The sequence below is a fragment of the Vipera berus genome, assembly GCF_964194415.1.
Source record: "Vipera berus genome assembly, chromosome: 2".
Classification (NCBI taxonomy): domain Eukaryota; kingdom Metazoa; phylum Chordata; class Lepidosauria; order Squamata; family Viperidae; genus Vipera; species Vipera berus.
Window position 1 is genome coordinate 134,652,513 of NC_138203.1, and position 19,265 is coordinate 134,671,777.

Here is a 19,265-nt window from a genome sequence, read left to right on the forward strand (position 1 = left end):
ATCTTTTGAAGTTACAACAGCACTGTAAGAAGTGACTTATGACCATTTTTCACATTTATGACCTTTGCAGCATCCCCACGGTCACACGATTTACATTTGGATGCTTGACAACTGGTTCATATTTATGACAGTTGCAGTGTCCCAGGGTCACATGATCCCCTTTTGCCACCTTCTGACAAGCAAAGTCAATGGGGAAGCCAGATTCACTTAACAACAGTGTTACTAATTTAACAACTGCAGTTATTCACTTAACTAATGTGGCAAGAAAAGTCGTAAAATGGGGCAAAACTCACTTAACAAATGTTTCACTTAGCAATATAAATTGTGGGCTCAATTGCAGTCGTTAAGTCGAGGACTACCTGTATTGCCCAGGCAAACCAGCTTCCTGCCTTTCTAGGATTTCAAGGCTGTCTTTCTCCTCCCTGTTTGGAGACTGAACTTTAGGTTTTGCATACAAAGCAAGCACTTCTTGTACTAAGATACATCATCATCATTTTATATATTTACACATTATCAACCACCAAATTTATATGCTGCCTGACTTCCTATAACTCTTCTCCAATCCATTAGAGCTTTTTTGTAATTCAGCAGCCAAAAGGCTTTCAGAATAACTGTAGCTCCTTCTTCAGATGCCCAATTTTCAATAAGCTATAAACAAACCCTTTTATGGTGGAAGAAAGAATAGGGAGAATCAGCATATTAAAAATAGAAAGTGTAGTTTTATTCTGGATATGTCAACTTTCTGTCTTAATGACTCTCATTTTATCTCCATTTATTGATTTTCATAGGCCCTTGTGCTCTCAAAATCCAGGGCAACTTCAAAAGGCAGAAGTATCCAAGTTTAAATAGCAAAGCATTCCCCAGTCTTGAGTTATTGACCTTTTCAGCACTATAATTTAAAATGGGAGTCTCACCCATTAGCAAAGTCCCATCCCCAGTGTTAATTTTGCATATACTATTTAATTCACCTTTTTTTCCAGAACTTCCCAGCGCTGCTCTGAATTGTGCTTTTTACGGAATTCCGCACGAAGATGATCTTGATCTGGTGGCAGAATTGCTAAGGACTTTCAAGGTTAGGCTCTGAAGCAAAATAGCCAACTTTTCGTACTCTCTCCAAGGGGAATAGCTTTGCCTTCTTTCAAAAAGACTTGCATGTCAATCTTCTATTCCTGGTATACAGTAGGTCAGATGGACCCACTGACCAAATCAGTTCTTTCCAATTCAGTGTATCTCAACCTTGGCAACTTTTTAATATGTGTGGATTTCAACTCTTGGAATTGTCAACATTGAGAAACTCTGTTCCAATGGTCAGTTATCAGGGCAAAATGATGGATGTCAGCTGTCATTCAGGTATTACCTCTGAATGCTCATCTCCAACATTCCTAGTCACGCAGGGGTAGGGAACCTCGGCTCTTTTATGACTCATGGACTTCAAGCCCCAGAATTCCTGAGTCAGCTATGCTGACTTAGGAATTCTGGGAGTTGAAGTCCATGAGTCATAAAAGAGCCGAGGTTGCCTACCCCTGCCCTAGTGGATATGCAAACGCTTCCTCAGGCAGATCACCATTCTGTAAATGTGGAGACTATTTCTCCACTTTAAGATGACAGGCTGCTCACTGATAACTTGAGTGATTGGCTAAACAAAAGTCATGCTTACCAGGTCTCATTATGCATCTGGATCCTCCTATGAATCTTCATGGGACCTCATTGCAATTAAGTCTGCTTAGAACTGATGCTTTAAGTTATATACAAACCTTGCATGTGCACTATGGAAGAATAAGATGGGAAGAACAGGACTTCTTTTTCCTGTGCATGTATCTCCCATTTTGGAGGAGCCCTCCTGGAAAAACTCTCTTCAGGAAGAAAATTAGACCAGCAGGGTCTAATTATTCTTGACCCTTTCTATCTAAACATCCTGTTCTACTGGCACAAATAATTTGGGAAAAGGTATCTTAGGAGTTGATTCCTTTTAGGATATCAGTAGAGAACCATTAGTCCTCCTGTTATTGCTGAAATACAATTCCCAGCATTTCTCACCATTAGTTATGCCAGCTTGCAACTACTGGGAGTTGCAGTTGAACATCAGGAGTTTAACAGGTCTCCACCCTATTGCAAATAAGCCATCTATGCTGTTTTCCAACACTGATGGTTTCTTGCTATATACATCCTCCCTCCATTTTAATCTTCTTTGCTGCCTCTTAGAAATAATGTCACAACTAAAGACAAAGTGCAACCGAGCATTGTCTGTTAGAAGGAAGAAGGCAGAGGGTGAAGGAAATGTTTAAGGAAGATGTTGTCCAAGAAGCCTTGGCCAATTAATGGATTCTGTGTTGATAAGGTTTTTTTTTGAGGGAGTGGGAGTTTGTTACATTCTGTTAGAAATAATTTTACTTCCTGGATATTGCAACAATCCAGATGCTACTCTGTAGATATCTGGATTATGTTTTAAACCAGGGGTCCTCAAACTTGGCCCTTTTATGACTTGTGGACTTCAACTCCCAGAATTCCTCAGCCAGCATGCCTGGCTGAGGAATTCTGGGAGTTGAAGTCCACAAGTCATAAAAGGACCAAGTTTGAAAACCCGTTTTACACATTGTCTTGACTATTTATTAGTAATCTGGCCATATAGTCATAGAAAACTGCTTTTTGCCTATTTTTGTATAATCTCAAGTCCATCTTTGACAGTCCCCAAAGGATATTCTCTGGAACCAAAGCTAACACTTTTTCCCATTTTTCTTTATTTTCAAGTATGTCCTGACCAACGAGAGCATATTCTTTGAAGTAACGTGTCACTATATCCAGTGATGCTCTGAAAAAGAAGAGAGGAAAGCATCAAAGAGACAAATGGTTCCTGAATGTTTAAGATTTTATAAGAGAACATCAGGCAGATGCTACTTTCTCATGCAGAGAAAAATAAAACAACTTCTGCTGAAGTTGCCTCATCAGCATTTAGTTTGCTCCTGCTTGAAACTGGAGGCTTTTTACCATTTACAGTGGTGTGCAAAGTAACAAGTCCAAATTCTACATTGATCTCACTTTCAAGTATAAGGACAAAAAGGCACGGAAAGGACAAAACTTTACTCTGCCGATTTTGCCAATATGCTAAGCACTTCTTTTAAGGCCTGTGTGTATATGCAATAAAGTAATGTAAAAAGCGCCAAACAGTGTATATCATCTGAGAATCCAAAGTACACATCTAAGGGTTTCTAAGTCTAAGCTAGTTTCTTCATGTCAGTATTGGGCGAATTAGAGGAAAGATTTTAATCAGCACATTAGTATCACTGCCTAGAGACCTTTATCAACCTGCTCATTCAAACCAGAGCTATCATCAGGATAGTATTAAGTAAGTCACCCTTGGCAATAGCCAACAAGCTTATCTGTGGTTAAAAGCTTCAGACTCTATACCAGGGGTAGGCAACCTTGGCTCTTTTATGACTCGTGGATTTCAACTCCCAGAATTCCTGAGCCAGCTGGGAGTTGAAGTCCACGGGTCATAAAAGAGCCAAGGTTGCCTGTTGTTGTTAGTTGCGAAGTCGTGTCCAACCCATTGTGACCCCATGGACAATGTTCCTTCAGGCCTTCCTGTCCTCTATCATCTTCTGGAGTCCATTTAAGCTCACGCCTACTGCTTCAGTGACTCCATCCAGCCACCTCATTCTCTGTCGTCCCTTTCTTCTCTTGCCCTCAACCTTTCCCAGCATTAGGCTCTTCTCCAGTGAGTCCTTCCTTCTCATTACGTGGCCAAATTATTTGAGTTTCAACGTCAGGATTTGGCCTTCTAAAGAGCAGTCAGGGTTGATCTCCTCTAGGACTGACCGGTTTGATCGCCTTGCAGTCCAAGGGACTCGCAGGAGTCTTCTCCAGCACCATAGTTCAAAGGCCTCAATTCTTTGGCACTCAGCCTTTCTTATGGTCCAACTTTCACAGCCATACATTGCAACTGGGAAGACCATAGCCTTGACTATATGCACTTTTGTTGGCAGGGTGATGTCTCTGCTTTTTAGTGTGCTGTCTAGATTTGCCATGGCTTTCCTCCCCAGGAGCAAGCATCTTTTAATTTCTTGGCTACAGTCCCCATCTGCAGTGATCTTGGAGCCCAGGAAAATAAAATCTGTCACTACCTCCATTTCTTCCCCATCTATTTGCCAGGAATTGAGAGGGCCGGATGCCATGATCTTGGTTTTCTTAATGTTACGTTTCAACCCAACTTTTGCACTCTCCTTCTTCACCCGCAACAAGAGGCTCTTTAGTTCTTCTTCACTTTCTGCCATTAGAGTGGTATCATCTGCATATCTTAGATTGTTGATATTTCTCCCGGCAATCTTAATTCCAACTTTTGATTCATCTAGCCCTGCCTTTCTCATGATGTGCTCTACATATAAGTTAAATAGGCAGGGTGACAGTATACAGCCTTGCCGGACTCCTTTCCCCATTTTGAATCAATCAGTGGTTCCGTGTCCAGTTTTCACTGTTGCTTCTTGACCCGTATATAGGTTTCTCAAGAGACAAATAAGATGGTCCGGTACTCCCATCTCTTTAAGAACTTGCCAGTTTGTTGTGATCCACACAATCAAAGGCTTTAGCATAGTCAATGAAGCAGAAGTAGATGTTTTTCTGGAACTCCTTAGCTTTCTCCATGATCCAGCGTATGTTGGCAATTTAATCTCTAGTTCCTCTGCCTCTTCGAAATCCTGCCTGTACTTCTGGTAGTTCTCGATCCACATACTGCTGGAGTCTAGCTTGTAGGATTTTAAGCATAACTTTACTACCATGTGAAATGAGTGCAATGGTGCGATAGTTTGAACATTCTTTGGCACTGCCTTTCTTTGGAATTGGAATGTAAACTGATCTTTTCCGATCCTGTGGCCACTGTTGCGTTTTCCAAATTTGCTGGCAAATTGAGTGTAGCACTTTTACTGCATTGTCTTTTAAGATTTTGAATAGCTCAGCTGGAATACTGTCACCTCCACTAGCTTTGTTGTTGCACAGCTTTCCTAAGGCCCACTTCACTTCACATTCTAGGATGTCTGGCTTGAGGTCAGTGGCCACCTCATCGTGGTTATCAGGGATGTTAAGCTCATTCTTGTATCGTTCTTCTGTGTACTTTTGCCACCTCTTAATCTCTTCTGCCTCTGTTAGGTCCCTGCCATTTTGGTCCTTTAGCATGCCCATTTTTGTATGAAACGTTCCCTTCATCTCTCCAATTTTCTTGAAGAGATCTCTGGTCCTCCCTATTCTATTGTTTTCTTCTATTTCTTTGCACTGTTCATTTAAGAAGGCATTCTTATCTCTTCTAGCTATTCTCTGGAATTCTGCATTCAATTGGGTGTATCTTTCTTTTTCTCCCTTGCCTTTCGCTTCCCTCCTGTCCTCAGCTATTTGCAAAGCTTCCTCAGACAGCCATTTTGCTTTCTTGCATTTCTTTTTCTTTGGGATGGTAGCCTACCCTGCTCTATACTATGCTTTGTCAATGCTTCTTCTAAAAGGCAGCTGAGTTGGAAACAGATCACTTCAGTAGGTGGTCTGCTCTTTAGCCACATCAAGAATTGCACCTATCCTGATTCATACCACCACAATGCAGTGTTCTGTTTATTTATATGTATTTATTTGATCTGATGCAATGCAAGTCCAAATAATGCTAAGCTTTTGCTTAGACCACACTTCCTTAAATCCTACGATTCTCAGTTCAGTTCAAAACTGCTTTAGCTTGGAGTGAGGCATCCATGGCCTCTCAGTATTGTTTTTTTATTGAAAAGTTTTACAGTACATTTTATCTTTAACAATCCCCCCCTCCCCCCACCCCTACCTAACCCTCCCTATCCCTCCCCCCCATTCCCCCTCCCCCCCACTTCCCAGAGCTAAGTACAAGGTATAAAAACAAAGAACAATCATAAACATCCATATGCTAACAACAATAAACTATTAATTCTATCGCCCTCTAGCTCATATAAAATGGCTACAAGCAATACTAATGTTACATATAAAAAGAAAAGAAAAGAAAAAAGAAAAGGAAACTTATTCAAATGCTAAATGAAACTTTTTAGTCCCATATTTGTTCTGAATATAATCAATCCACTTTTTCCACTCCATAATATAACGTTCTTGCGAATGATCTTTCAAGTAAGCCGAAATCTTTGCCATTTCCGCCAGGTCAGAAACCTTTAGTGTCCATTCTTCTATAGTCGGCAGTTCCTCCTTTTTCCAATATTGACCTATTAATAGTCTTGCTGCTGTAATTAAATTCAACATCAACTTAATGTCCACAACAGTAGCGTCTGTAATTATGCCCAGCAAAAACAATTGCGGACAAAACTTTATCCTTTGCTTAAAGATCTTCTGCATATTCCACCAAATTTTTATCCAAAAAGCCTTAACCTTTTTGCAGGTCCACCATATATGAAAATACGTTGCATCTTCACCACCACATCTCCAACATTTAGGTTGATAATTCGGATACATACTTGCAAGCTTTTTAGGATCTAAATGCCATCTATAAAACATTTTATAAAAGTTTTCTCTTAGATTTTGGGCTTGCGTGAATTTTACGTTCCTCACCCAGATCTTTTCCCAAATATCCATTGTAATAACTTCTTGGATATTCTGGGCCCATTTTATCATACAGTCTTTAACAAGTTCTGTTTCTGAGTCAATATCTATCAATGCGAGATAAATCCGTTTAATATGTGCTGGACCCTGATTTCTAATTTGCTTTATCAAATTTTCATCAGTCATTGAGAAACCAATTTTCTGGTCTTCTTTCCACCTGGCACGTAATTGAGTATATTGGAACCAAGTTTGAACAATCTTCTCATCTCGCAAGAGATTGTACGGCTTCAAACACCAGACGTTCCTTTCCAAACTTAAGATCTCCTTATACGTAGTCACATCATGTTTGAAGCCTACATTTATGTTTTCTATTGCATGTTTCGGGATTGCCCACAACGGCATCTTGCAGTCTAACTTATGTCTATACTTCTTCCAAACTCTCAACAATGCCTGTCTTAAAATATGCACTTTAAATACATTATCTACCTTCTTATCATACAACAAATATGCATGCCAGCCAAATAACAAGTCGTGGCCCTCAAGATTTAATAATCTCCCTTGTGTCAAATTAATCCAATCACTTATTCCTGACAACGCAGCAGCTTCATAATATAATTTAAGATTAGGCATTTTAAGACCACCTCTTTCACGAGTATCCTGCATAATCTTAAGTTTAATTCATGGCCTTTTACCTGCCCACACAAATTTATTGATACCCCGTTGCCATTCTTCCAAATTAGAATCTTTTTTAAGAATCGGTATCATTTGGAATAAAAATAAAAATTTAGGCAGGACATTCATTTTCACTGCTGCAATTCTCCCCAGTAAAGACAATTGCAATTTTTCCCAACTCTCCAATTCTTTTTGAATTTTTCCCCATAACTTTTCATAATTATTTTTATATAACTTTGCATTTGAGGGTGACAGATACACCCCCAAATATTTAACCCTTTTAACAATCTCAAATCCAGTTAATCCTTCTAAAAGGGCCTTTTGCGGTATTGTCATATTTTTGGCCAAAATTTTTGTTTTTTGTACATTAACCTTAAATCCAGAAACCTTCCCATATTGCATTATTATCTCCATCAGGTCCACAACAGAGCTTTCTGGCTGAGTCACCGTAACAACCAGATCGTCTGCAAACGCCCTCAATCTATAATCCTGATCTCTAATTTGAATACCCTTAATTTTTTCTGAATTCCGTATTTTTATCAATAATATCTCCAATGTTAAAACAAATAATAAAGGTGATAACGGACACCCTTGTCTTGTGCCCTTCTCAATATTGCATACTTCAGTCAGACTATTGTTAACTATTATTCGGGCAGTTTGTTTTTGATATAATGCCCTAATTGGTTGTAAAAATTTATCCCCAAAATTCATTTTATCTAAAACTTTCATCAAAAATTGCCAATTCAATTGATCAAAAGCTTTCTCAGCATCTAAGAAAATTAGCGCCGCAGGGATCTGGTTGTTCCTTTCCAAAAACTCCACCACATCAACTATATGCCTCACATTATTTTTCATTTGTCTACCACTAATAAACCCGGTTTGATCCCCATGAATCATCTGTTGCAAAACCCTCATCAATCTATTAGCTAATACCTTAGCAAATATCTTGTAGTCTGTATTTAAAAGTGATATTGGTCTGTATTTTTTTACTTGAGTAGCATCTTGATCTTCCTTCGGAATCAAAGAAATAAAAGCAGTTCTCCAAGACGGAGGCACCTTTCCCCCCTTCTGAATTGTCTGAAACAATTCCCTTAATGGCTTTATCAGCTCCAATTGTAGATGTTTGTAGTAGACCGCCGTGTGTATATTAGAGGCCGTTTGTTTTTTCCTTAACCTGTAGGCTAGCCACCTACCTGGTTTATTGGCATTGCAAAAAGTGTTATGCCTAGCAAACCGTAAGTTAGTTGCCACCTGATCAGCCATCAACTTATCAAATTGCCCTCTTAACAAGTTAATAACCTCTTTAATCTTCACATCCGATGGATTCAAAATTAGGGCCTTTTCTTTTTCCCTAATTTCATTCTCCAGTTCTTTCCTCCTAATTTCCATATTACGTCTGTATTTATTATTCATATATATTAACACCCCTCTCATATAAGCTTTGCTAGCATCCCAAACCATGTCCATAGCAGTATCCTTGTTCATATTAATTTCAAAAGTCTTTCATCTGCTTTTTACATTCTTCCACATTTCTCTGATTTCTAAACAAATTCTCATTTACGCGCCAGGAGCGCCTATCTCTATTGTCCTTATTGATCTCTAACCAGACTGGACTATGGTCAGATATAGTTCTTGCACAGATCTTTATTTTCTTAATCCTAGAAAAAAAATCATTAGTCAGTAATATAAAATCAATCCTAGAAAAAGATTGGTGTCTATCAGAAAAAAAGTATAATCCTTTTCATGTAAATGCGTTTCACGCCAAATGTCTCGTAATTCCAGATCATCCTTCATTTCAAAAAAAGATTTAGGCAGTCTAGCATGACTCGGGGCATGTTTAAAAAACCCCGATTTGTCCAGCTGTACATTCAAGACACCATTCCAATCTCCCATAAAAATAAAAGATTTATAATCCAACTGGGTAATCTTTGTATGTAGTGAACTATAAAAGTCAGCTTGTTGTTGATTTGAAGCATACAGTCCAACTAAAAGCGTTTTTTTGCCTTCTAACAGCAAATCTATCATAACATATCTTCCTTGCTTATCTACTTCAATTAGTTCCGCTGTCAGAGTATTCTTAACATAAATAACCACTCCATTTTTCTTATTCATTGCAGAAGCAATAAATTGCGTACCCAACCTTGAATTCAACAAGTACTTTTGGTCCATAACCCTAATATGCGTTTCTTGCAAGCAAATAACGTCAGTCTTAAATTGTTTTAAATATTGAAAAACTTTCTTTCTCTTCTGTGGTGAATTTAATCCATTAACATTCCAGGTTAGAAACTTAGTCACCATTCTTGGCATCCCGAAGCTTCTGGAGCACGTCTGCCAGGACCCCTGTAACTTCCTTAGGCCGCGCCCCTCCCACAGCTTCACTGTAAGTACGCTTTGGAGGTTCCATAATTTTCTGCTGATCTTGTTCTTGCTCTTGTCTCACTCGTCTTAAAGCGGCACGCGTCATCCTCTGCTCTCCAGCAGCTGCCGATGAAACTGTAATTTGATCCCCTCCAGCACCATTCTCCTCTGTCTGTGTTCCATCAGCATCTTGAGGCTTTCCCTCGCCATATCCCTTTACAGCTTCCAGAAGTGATAGAGGGGTTGCTTTTAAAACTTTGCTGTAAAAATCACGTGCCTGAGTCACGGTAACCAGACGGTATCTTTTACCTTCATGCATCACCACCATGCCCACTGGAATCTCCCATCTAAACTTGATGTCACATTTCTTAAGTTCCTGTGCTAGGAAGGCAAAATCTTTCCTTCTCCTTAAAATCTTTGGAGGAATCTCTTTTAAAACCAAAACTTCTTGCTCAGCAACCACAAACTTAGTATCATAAGCAACTTGAATAACTTCATCCCTAATTGCTCTCTTTGTAAAGTAAACAACCACATCTCTAGGTAACTTCCTCTGCCTTGCAATCCAGGAGTTCACACGAAAGATTTTATCTATACTTCCCTCAATTTCAGCTGCTGATTGGCCCAGTATCACTTCCAAAGCCTCGGAGATCAGCTGCTTTAAATCTTCTTTAGGATTCTCTTTTAAGCCCCTGATTCTGATAGCAAACTCCATCTGATGGTACTGGACCAGACTCAAGTCTCCATCCATTTTATCCCTTATATTTTCATTCTCTAATACTTTTACTTCTAATATAGAGTTCTTTTGACTAAGATCCTCCACTTTTTCATCCAAGCTTTGCACACATACAACCACATTTTCAATTGTAGACAAGATGTCTGCCCTCATTGCTCTAAACTTCTCTTCCAGCTTCTCTTCCATTTTCTCCTCCAGCTTTTCCATCATATCTGACATTAATTGTGTTTGCTTTTCAAAGGCATCCTGTAAATCTTTAAGAGTCAGTGCCAGAGCAGGTGTGGGAGGGAGCAAAGCTTGCAACGAAGTCTGTTGCACCGGGGAAGCCCCCGCACTCCGAAGAACTTTAGAGGCTTTCGTCGCCATCTTCCCCCACTTTCACTTGTTGCGCACTTTCACTTTTAATCCATAAAATCCGTTGAGCTAGAGAGTAAAGATAAAAGTCCACTTCACCTTGACCTCCTGTACCGCTCTGCCTGCGTCTTGATACTCAAGAGTCTTTCCTTCTGGCAGGGGTGGTTGCTAACGCTTGGCTCTGCTCCAAAAATCACAGAGCAGAGACGCTGCACAGCCCGGAGCAAACCCAGGCTTCGGGGGGGGGCTCAATCCTTCAGCCGCCCAAACGTAAAGCTCAGGCGGCCCCGGAGAGCTCAACCCCTACCTGGGGCCTCACCCCCTCCTCTTCTCCCGGGGAGGGGGCTTCCGAATCACCAAAACAGCTGATCGGCGCTGTTTTTCAGTGATTCAACAAAGCTGCAGAGCGGACAGCCCAGAGATGGCTGTCTTCAGCGTCGCATCACCACCGGAAGCCCGGCCTCTCAGTATTGTTGAACAGTACCAGGTATTATTGCCCAAAGCAAAAATTGCAATTCGGCAATATTTGGAAAGTTCAAGGCTCCCTATTTGAAGTGTTGTTAGATAGATTTTAATTGGAAACCAGAGGGCACCAAGTACTTCATGGCACTTGCACACATTATTGAAAACTTGAAATTTACATTAACTTACTTGATGAAAGGATGAATGTGGTTATCTGAGAGGGTTACTTTCTTGATGGTTCCTTCACCACCCTAGAAATGTTCAAGGAAAAGCAAGGTTAGAGTCTGTTTATGCCTGCTTTCCTCCCCTTTGGACACTTAATGGCACTTCTGGCCACACATGTCCCAGAACTGGGACATTGTGCTGAATTTTCTGCCTCACTTGTCTCTTTTCCCAATGTTTCAATTGCCCCTCATGGCACCATTTAGTTCAGCATCAGGATCAACATTAAAAAAAACCGTCACACTATCCTGAAGGAAAAGCTAAGGGTAAACTTTCAGCTAGGAAGTAAGCATTTCCTTAGTATTGGAAATTGATTTCTGAACCAAGGGAACATACAGAACTAATTCACATTGTTTTTCCCTAAGAAAATCAAGAAATGGCAGCCCAAGGTGCTACATTAACAATGAGCAATGGGGGAAAGAATAGTACCAAAAGCATCTGCTGGAGTCCTGTACCTTTAACAGCGATAGGGAAGATAGAATATTTAAAAAGTGTATCTTTTCTGATTTGTGCAAGTGCAGAAAATGCCCTCTTTCACCCTATTATTAAAAATACTGAAACCTCATCTTCCTGGGCATCTAGGCAACCTGATAAGGCATACAGTTGGCTTTAATTTAAAGCAGAGGTCCCCAATCCCCGGTCCGTGGACTGGCACCAGGCCGTGGCATACCAGCAACTGGGCCGCGCAAACGAGTGAAGCCCCATCCGCTGCATGCAGGCAGTACACGAAACCGCGCCCCCCTCTGGTCCGTGGAAAAATCTTTCCCCGCAGAACCTGTCCCTGGTGCCCAAAAGGTTGGGGGATTCTGATTTAAAGGGTTACCACTAAGAGCTAAGCAAAGAGCATTCTGTGCTGAGAAATCTACACAACATATGCAGGGAATGGGAGAGAACAGAAGAGAACCTCATTGGTTTCTGAACATGGAGAACACACTGAACTTATTCATATATTGTACTAAGCCGTGTGTGTGTGTGTGACACATTGCCCTGTGTAAAACTATATCAGTAGTTTTCAAACTAGAGCGGGTACATTCATGTTGTGCTAAGACAAAACTAACTAGGCCACACTGCCCTAGCTTATTATGTACTGTTTCTCTATGTCTCACACAAAGGACAAAACGACAGGCTCACGTAATAGCTGTGTAGGCAAGCATCTGACCTGTGGAACTGCGCTCACATGGGCAGCTGTTTCACAATCTTGCTGCTCCTTCACATTCTCTATTGACTTTTTTTTTGCCCAGGATTTCAAAAGAACACAGAAGTCCCTCTTTACTGATTCTCTGCTTCTCCCATTAAACAATTAAAAAGGAGAAAACCTTTCCTTGAATGATTTCCATTCCGACCAGCTGTGGTAAAAATACCAACAATGCATGCCTGTATTACAGCAGATAATTATATTGTGAATTTTATTAAGAATTTACTTCTCTTGTTTTCTTTCCCTCTATTTTCTCAATTTGAAAGAGAATGGGAAGCGCATAGATTTTATGGATCCATAAACCATTCTAGGAACCTTTATGGTTGAAGAATGGATTAAATATAATGTAAGTAAATCAATAGCACGTCCATTTACTGTCTTTTCTCTTTCCAGATGCAGGCTCTGATATAACAGCCTATTGCCAAGACTGTATTCATGGGTGATCAATTCCCTTACTCTTTTGATGTGAAGGTTTACTTATTTCCCTGCGTAAATGACAGATAGGTAAGCTGAGCACAAGAGATGGATCTGCTGTTCTGTAACTTCTAGCATCCACTCTACTTGCCCTGACAAAAAAATGATGCCAGTTGGAAATCAACAGTGCAGCTATTAAAATTTGCCATTGCAAAATGCAGCCGTGCTCTGTTCCAAGAGGCCATTTCCCCTGGCTACAGGAACACACCTTGACTAGGGAGAGATATTCCACTGCAGCAGAGCGGAGAGTTGAAGACCACTTCCTGACAGCATCATCACACACCCAGCAATGGACCCCTCTGCGTCCTGAATACACCCACAGTCTATGCTGAATGCCAAAGTCCTCTGCAAGGGCAGAAGCAAAAATATACACTGTTTAGATTACCAAGGAAACAAACAAACAAACAAAACTTTGAGCTATAAAACTTTTACATTTATTTTGTTCAGTACAATCTGTCACTCAAACCATGGCAATTTGTAAACAATGACTTATTGTAGAATGTGTGGCATGAACTCCATTATGGCTTACTTATAGTTAAAGCCATGGCTTCAGACAGCAGATCAAAGAAAATAGCAGCTTGCTTACAGCTACAGCCAAAAGGCTGCATTTCTGACTCAAAACAATGCAAATAAGAAAAATGAATAGGAGTGCTAGTAGCCGGTTTACTATTTATTTATAGCTTATTTGATTCTGTACATTTCTGTGTTTTACTCTATGTTTTAATCTTCTGTTTCAATTTTTTTTAGTTTTATTATAAACTGCTTCAATATTTTTTTAAAGTTGAAGCAGTAAAAAGATGACTGGTAGACCACTAAATATGACTATTTAAAAGAGTACATGTATTGTTCTCTGCTGTAAAACATGTGAAGAGAATCAATGAGAGTAGACCACACAGCTCTAAAAGATAGTTTAGTTTAGTTTATTAGACTTATATACCGCCCTTCTCCCGTAGGATTCAGGGCGGTTCACAAGGTTTTTTAAAAGAAACAATACTACAATTACAAAAGTTAAAACAATTAAAATGATTATATTAAACCTTGAATATAAAAAACCTAGCAGCCCGACTGATTCTGGCTGGTCTTGAAAACCTAAGCAGAGCTGGTCTTCAATCATCCTTAGATGGGAGACCACCAGGAAATCCTGGGACTAGTTCGGGAAGACAAAGTAGTCCCAGAAGGTGGCAATGAAATACTGTTTGCCGAGCAAACTATGTATCCTGACATGTTCACATAGTCACCAAGTGTGGTGCTCTACTCAAGAATAGGCAGGAGCTTCAGATGGGAGCTAAGACATGCATGAACTGAGGCACAGAAGAGCTGAGCACTGCAAAGAAAACTTAGGTAACCTGCCAAACCAAAGACTATTTAGCACATATCTACTAAAAATAGAAATGGGCTGAGCTATCTTTCCTATTGTCAAACAAGAGATGAGGTCAATTCTTCTCAACCCAGTGCACTCCAGAAGTCTTAGAACTGCTGCTCCAATATTTATTTATTTATTTATTTGATTTGATTTGATTTGATTTGTATACTGCCCTTCTCCCTAAGGACTCAGGGCGGTGAACAGTGACATAAATATCAAAATGCACAAATACAGATATTGGAAACAAAGTAAACCCTAATGCCCAAATGCAGAAGATAAGTTACCTTAAAACAATAATTACAACAGAACCCGTCAGACCAGACCGGATTGCTCAAACAGATAGGTTTTTAGGTCGCGTCGGAAGGAGCGAAGGTCGGGAGCCATCCGGAGCTCAACCGGTAAACGGTTCCATAGGTCAGGCACGCCCACAGAGAACGCCCTCCCTCTGGGAGCCACCAGACGGCATTCTCCGAACGGCAGAACCCTTAGGAGGCCCTCTCTGTGGGAGCGCACTGGACGCATGACTATAGTTCCCCAAAGTGCCAAATGAGGGAAACCCAGATTAGCCACTGTCCAAGAATATTGTGCCAATTCATGACTCTGGTTCTTTCTTTCTCAAGTGTAATGGGCATGCAAACGTATAGGTTTCTCCTCCAACTATGTAGGACCAAGATCAAGGAGTGGGAGGCTAGGAATAAATTAACCTTGATATAATTTTATAATAAATCAAAGAAATAGAGTTCACATGACTATCCCTGTACAGTTAATAATTTTCCTACCATATTAAAAATTGCACCTGGATGGTACCATGTCTTGGAGGGATGCCTGGGGGCAACCCAGGTCATCCATTGCTGTAACACATAAGGGAACTATAGAACGTAACATCTATACATATCCTTTACCTTTTACCTTTCTATGACTTGCAACATGGAACACATTTTAAAATTGTTACCAATTAGATATAATTTTGCCCGCCCTATTGCCTATAGTTGGGAACTTCTTGAAACAAAGACATGTATTCTCTTTTTCTTAGGCTAGGCACTTTGTGCAATCAAGAGTGTTGAAGAAATCACATAATTCTGAAATACGTCTAGGCCAGTGATGGCGAACTTTTTGAGTACTTCTAGGCTGCTCGAAGGCAGGCATGTTCTAGCTTTGGTAGAGGAAGAAGGTTAGACTGGACAGCTTGGCCATAGGGATTAGATAGCTATCAGCCACTTACCCACAAGGGCTCGGTCTATAATGTGGATGGCAATTGTCATGAGAGTCCAGCATTTGGAGCAGATCTCTGCAGAGCTGAAGAAGACAAAATGATTCCTACTTGTATCATAAAAGGAACTTACGTGATCATAGTCAATACAGGTAATCCTTGACTTACAACCATTCATTTAGTGACCATTCGAAGTTACAGTGGCACTGAAAAAAGTGACTTGTTTTTCACACTTACAACTGTTGCAGCATCCTCATGATCACTGATTAAAATTCAGATGCTTGGCAACTGATTCATATTTATGACGGATGCAGTGTTCTGGAATCATGTGATCACCTTTTGCCACCTTCTGATAAGCAGTCAATAGGGAAGCCAGATTCCCTTAACAACCATGTTACTAATTTAATAACTGTAATGATTCACTTAACAGCTGTGGCAAAAGTCATAAAGCTCAACTGTCTCGTTTAGCAATGGAAATTTTGGGCTCAATTGTGGTTTTAAGTTGACCTGTGCAATCTTGAATTCTCTTCCAGGCTGTCAGTATGGCTAGTGGTAAGGATGGGCTTTGTAGTACCACTCTGTAATTTAGTGCTACAGTGCTACACTGTTAGGTACACTTACGGATAAGGCACTTATACAGCGAGAATTCCAAGCACTGGTTTGAGTTGCGTATGTTGACTAAATCATGTTGCTTTGAAAAGAAGACAGAAAAGCAGAATGCCTTCCCACCAATATCTTGGACAGTGTATGGTAGAATTGTTGCCTTGAGATTTTAAAAATAAACACAGTTAAACATAGCTGGGAATGAGAACTCTTTGTTCAGAATGGGAAGATCTAGATTCTCAAAGGCAACTGGCAATACAGGCAGGCGTTTTTATTATCTTGTCCCCTGGCAATCTTCCCTGCCTGTTGACATAAAATTATAATAAATCATAAAGTTTGGAATCAGATACAACAATTCCTTGTGTGTTTGCTTGAAAATAAGGTCCATTGTGTGCAGTGGGGTTTACTTTTGAGAAGTATTCATAACACTGTGGCCCAAGGGATTCTACTATTCAGAAAACCAACCTTTTTGTAGCTCAGAGGAATAGAGACTTTGCTAGGAAGGGCCATCTGAAAGGTCTGTAGATCCAAGTACAGTACATCATGTTCTTTGTGCATAATATTTGCCCGCTACAAATTGGCTAATGAACATCAAATAACGATCACAGAAAGATAAGGATACCTGCAGCATTCCCTAACATCATCATAATCTGTCAGGTCTATATCAAACACCAATTCCTTTTCCTGAGCTTGAAAAGCACCCATGTGGACAGTGTTATGCTGGATAGGCTGCAAAGAAACAAACAACCCAAAATAAGCTCAAGTATTAGCATCATACTATAATTTATAATCTAAATTTTTATTCCTTCATAACATTTTAGGCTTCTGCATTTTTGTTGTTGTTAAATTATCCTTGGCCACTGATATGCTGTCAAGTCATTTTCAGCCACTCAAACAGCAAATCTCAGAGGAAAGCCTTGAGGTCTGGATAGGTACTATTCGGGAATGGCTACAGAGGTTTTCCAGAGTCATTCGCTGTAATAGAAAGTAGGATACCAGTTGTTTGAGGAAACAGTTCCCTCCAACTGACATAGGAGAATAAATAATAAGGATAAATATTCCGAGATTATATATAATAGCTGCAAAGCCTTTTCTAAATTCTTATAATTATAAAACCTGAATGAGAGCACTATTCAATGCCTATTTTCTCTATGTATCCTAATATATAAATTACACAAAGGGAAAAAACAGCCCAATCTATCAAAAACAGTGCCATAAAAAACAGAATGGAAACACAAGTTAAGATAGGCAAGAAAATAGTAAGTGAGCACCTGTCCAGACGAGTTCAAATCACCAGGACCAGATGGATTACACCCCAAGGTTCTCAAGGAACTGGCAGATGTGATCTCAGAACCACTGAACTATATCTTTCAAAGACCCTGGAGCATTGGGGAACTACCAGAGGACTGGAAAAGAGCTGATACAGTTCCCATCTTCAAAAAAGGGAAAAAATGGATACAGGAAACTACCAACTTATCAGCCTGACCTCAATACTTGGGAAAATTCTGAAAAAGATAAGCAACGAAGCAGTGAACACCTAGAGGCAAACAAAGTCATTACCAAAAGCCAACATGGGTTTGTCAAAAACAGATCATGCCAGATAAATCTTATTGCATTCTTTGACCAGATGACAAAATTAGTCGACCAGAGGAATGTTGTGGATATAATTTACTTGGACTTCAGTAAGGCATTTGATAAAGTAGACCACAACCTACTACTTGATAAGGTAGAAAAATGTGGGTTAGACAGCATCACCACCAGATGGATTCATAGCTGGTTGACAGGCCATACTCAGCGTGTGGTCCTCAATGGAACTGCATCTATATGGAAGGAAGTGTGTAGTAGGGTGCCCCAGGGCTCTGTTCTGCGCCCAGTGCACTTCAACATCTTCATCAATGATTTGGATGAGGGGATTGATGGGGAACTCATCAAATTTTCAAACAACACCAAGCTGGCAGGAATAGCTAACACTCCAGAAGATAGGCTTGAGATACAGAAGGATTTGGAAGACTTGAACATTAGATGCTATCTAATAAAATGAAATTCAATGGTGAAAAAAGTAACTGTGAGAGGGATTTCAGAGTCCTAATGGACAATCACCTAAATATCAGCCAGTAGTGTGCTGCAGCTGCCAAAAAAGCCAATACAGTGCTAGGCTGCATTAAGAATCAAGATGATGTGAAGTGTTAATACCACTTTATAATGCCTTAGTAAGGCCACACTTGGAATACTGCATTCAGTTTTGGTCACCATGATGTAAAAAAAGATGTTGAGACTCTAGAAAGAATACAGAGAAGAGCAACAAAGATGATTAGGGAACTGGAGGCTAAAACATATAAAGAATGGTTGCTGGAATTGGGTATGTCTAATTTAATGAAGAGAAGGGTAAGGGGTGACATGATAGCAGTGTTCCAATACCTCAGGGGTGCCACAAAGAGGAGGGAGTCAAGCTATTTTCCAAAGCGCCTGAAGGCAGGACAAGAAGCAACAGATGGAAACTAATCAAGGAGAGAAGCAACCTAGAACTAAGGAGAAATTTCCTGACAGTTAGAACAATAAGTGGAACAACCTGCCTCCAGAAGCTGTGAATGCTTACTATTTGTGAATAGTAAACACACGGATGTTCAGGTAACATACCAGGACAGGTTTCATCTGTTAATCCACATAGGTTTAACATATTTGTAACATCAACAAAGAAAGTAGGATATTTTATTTGGCCATATGATTAGAAACACAAAGAATTTGTCTCCGATGCAGAAGCTCTCATTGTACATGCAAAGCAATAGAATCACCATTACCATCATCCCGCCAATAAGGGGTGGGTGGGTAGAGTAAAGAAGATAAAAAGAATAAGTGATACTACTATAGCCATATTACATGGGTATTTAAATATACATAGACATTGGGCAGGGGGAAAAACTGTCCCTGTGTCTAGTTGTTTTGGCATGCAATGGCCTATAGCGCCACCTGAGGGGAAGAATTTAAACAGTTTATGTCCAGGATGATGGGTCTATAGATATCTTCTCAGCCCTTCTTCTGACCTGCGCAATATACAAAGTAAATATACAATCTA

At 40.0% G+C, this 19,265-nt stretch overlaps 1 protein-coding gene across 1 annotated transcript in view; it reads right to left on the bottom strand.

Moving 5' to 3' along the window:
- Positions 1-19,265, bottom strand: part of PRIM1 (DNA primase subunit 1) — a gene marked incomplete at its 5' end in the record, with an annotated part of 31,317 nt that overhangs the window by 9,414 nt on the left and 2,638 nt on the right. Inside the window, 6 exons of the mRNA XM_081315602.1 lie at positions 969-1,042; positions 2,697-2,809; positions 11,315-11,376; positions 13,225-13,361; positions 15,602-15,675; positions 16,815-16,921. Coding sequence (XP_081171728.1) covers positions 969-1,042; positions 2,697-2,809; positions 11,315-11,376; positions 13,225-13,361; positions 15,602-15,675; positions 16,815-16,921 — 567 coding nt within the window. The remainder of the gene's footprint in view (positions 1-968; positions 1,043-2,696; positions 2,810-11,314; positions 11,377-13,224; positions 13,362-15,601; positions 15,676-16,814; positions 16,922-19,265) is intronic.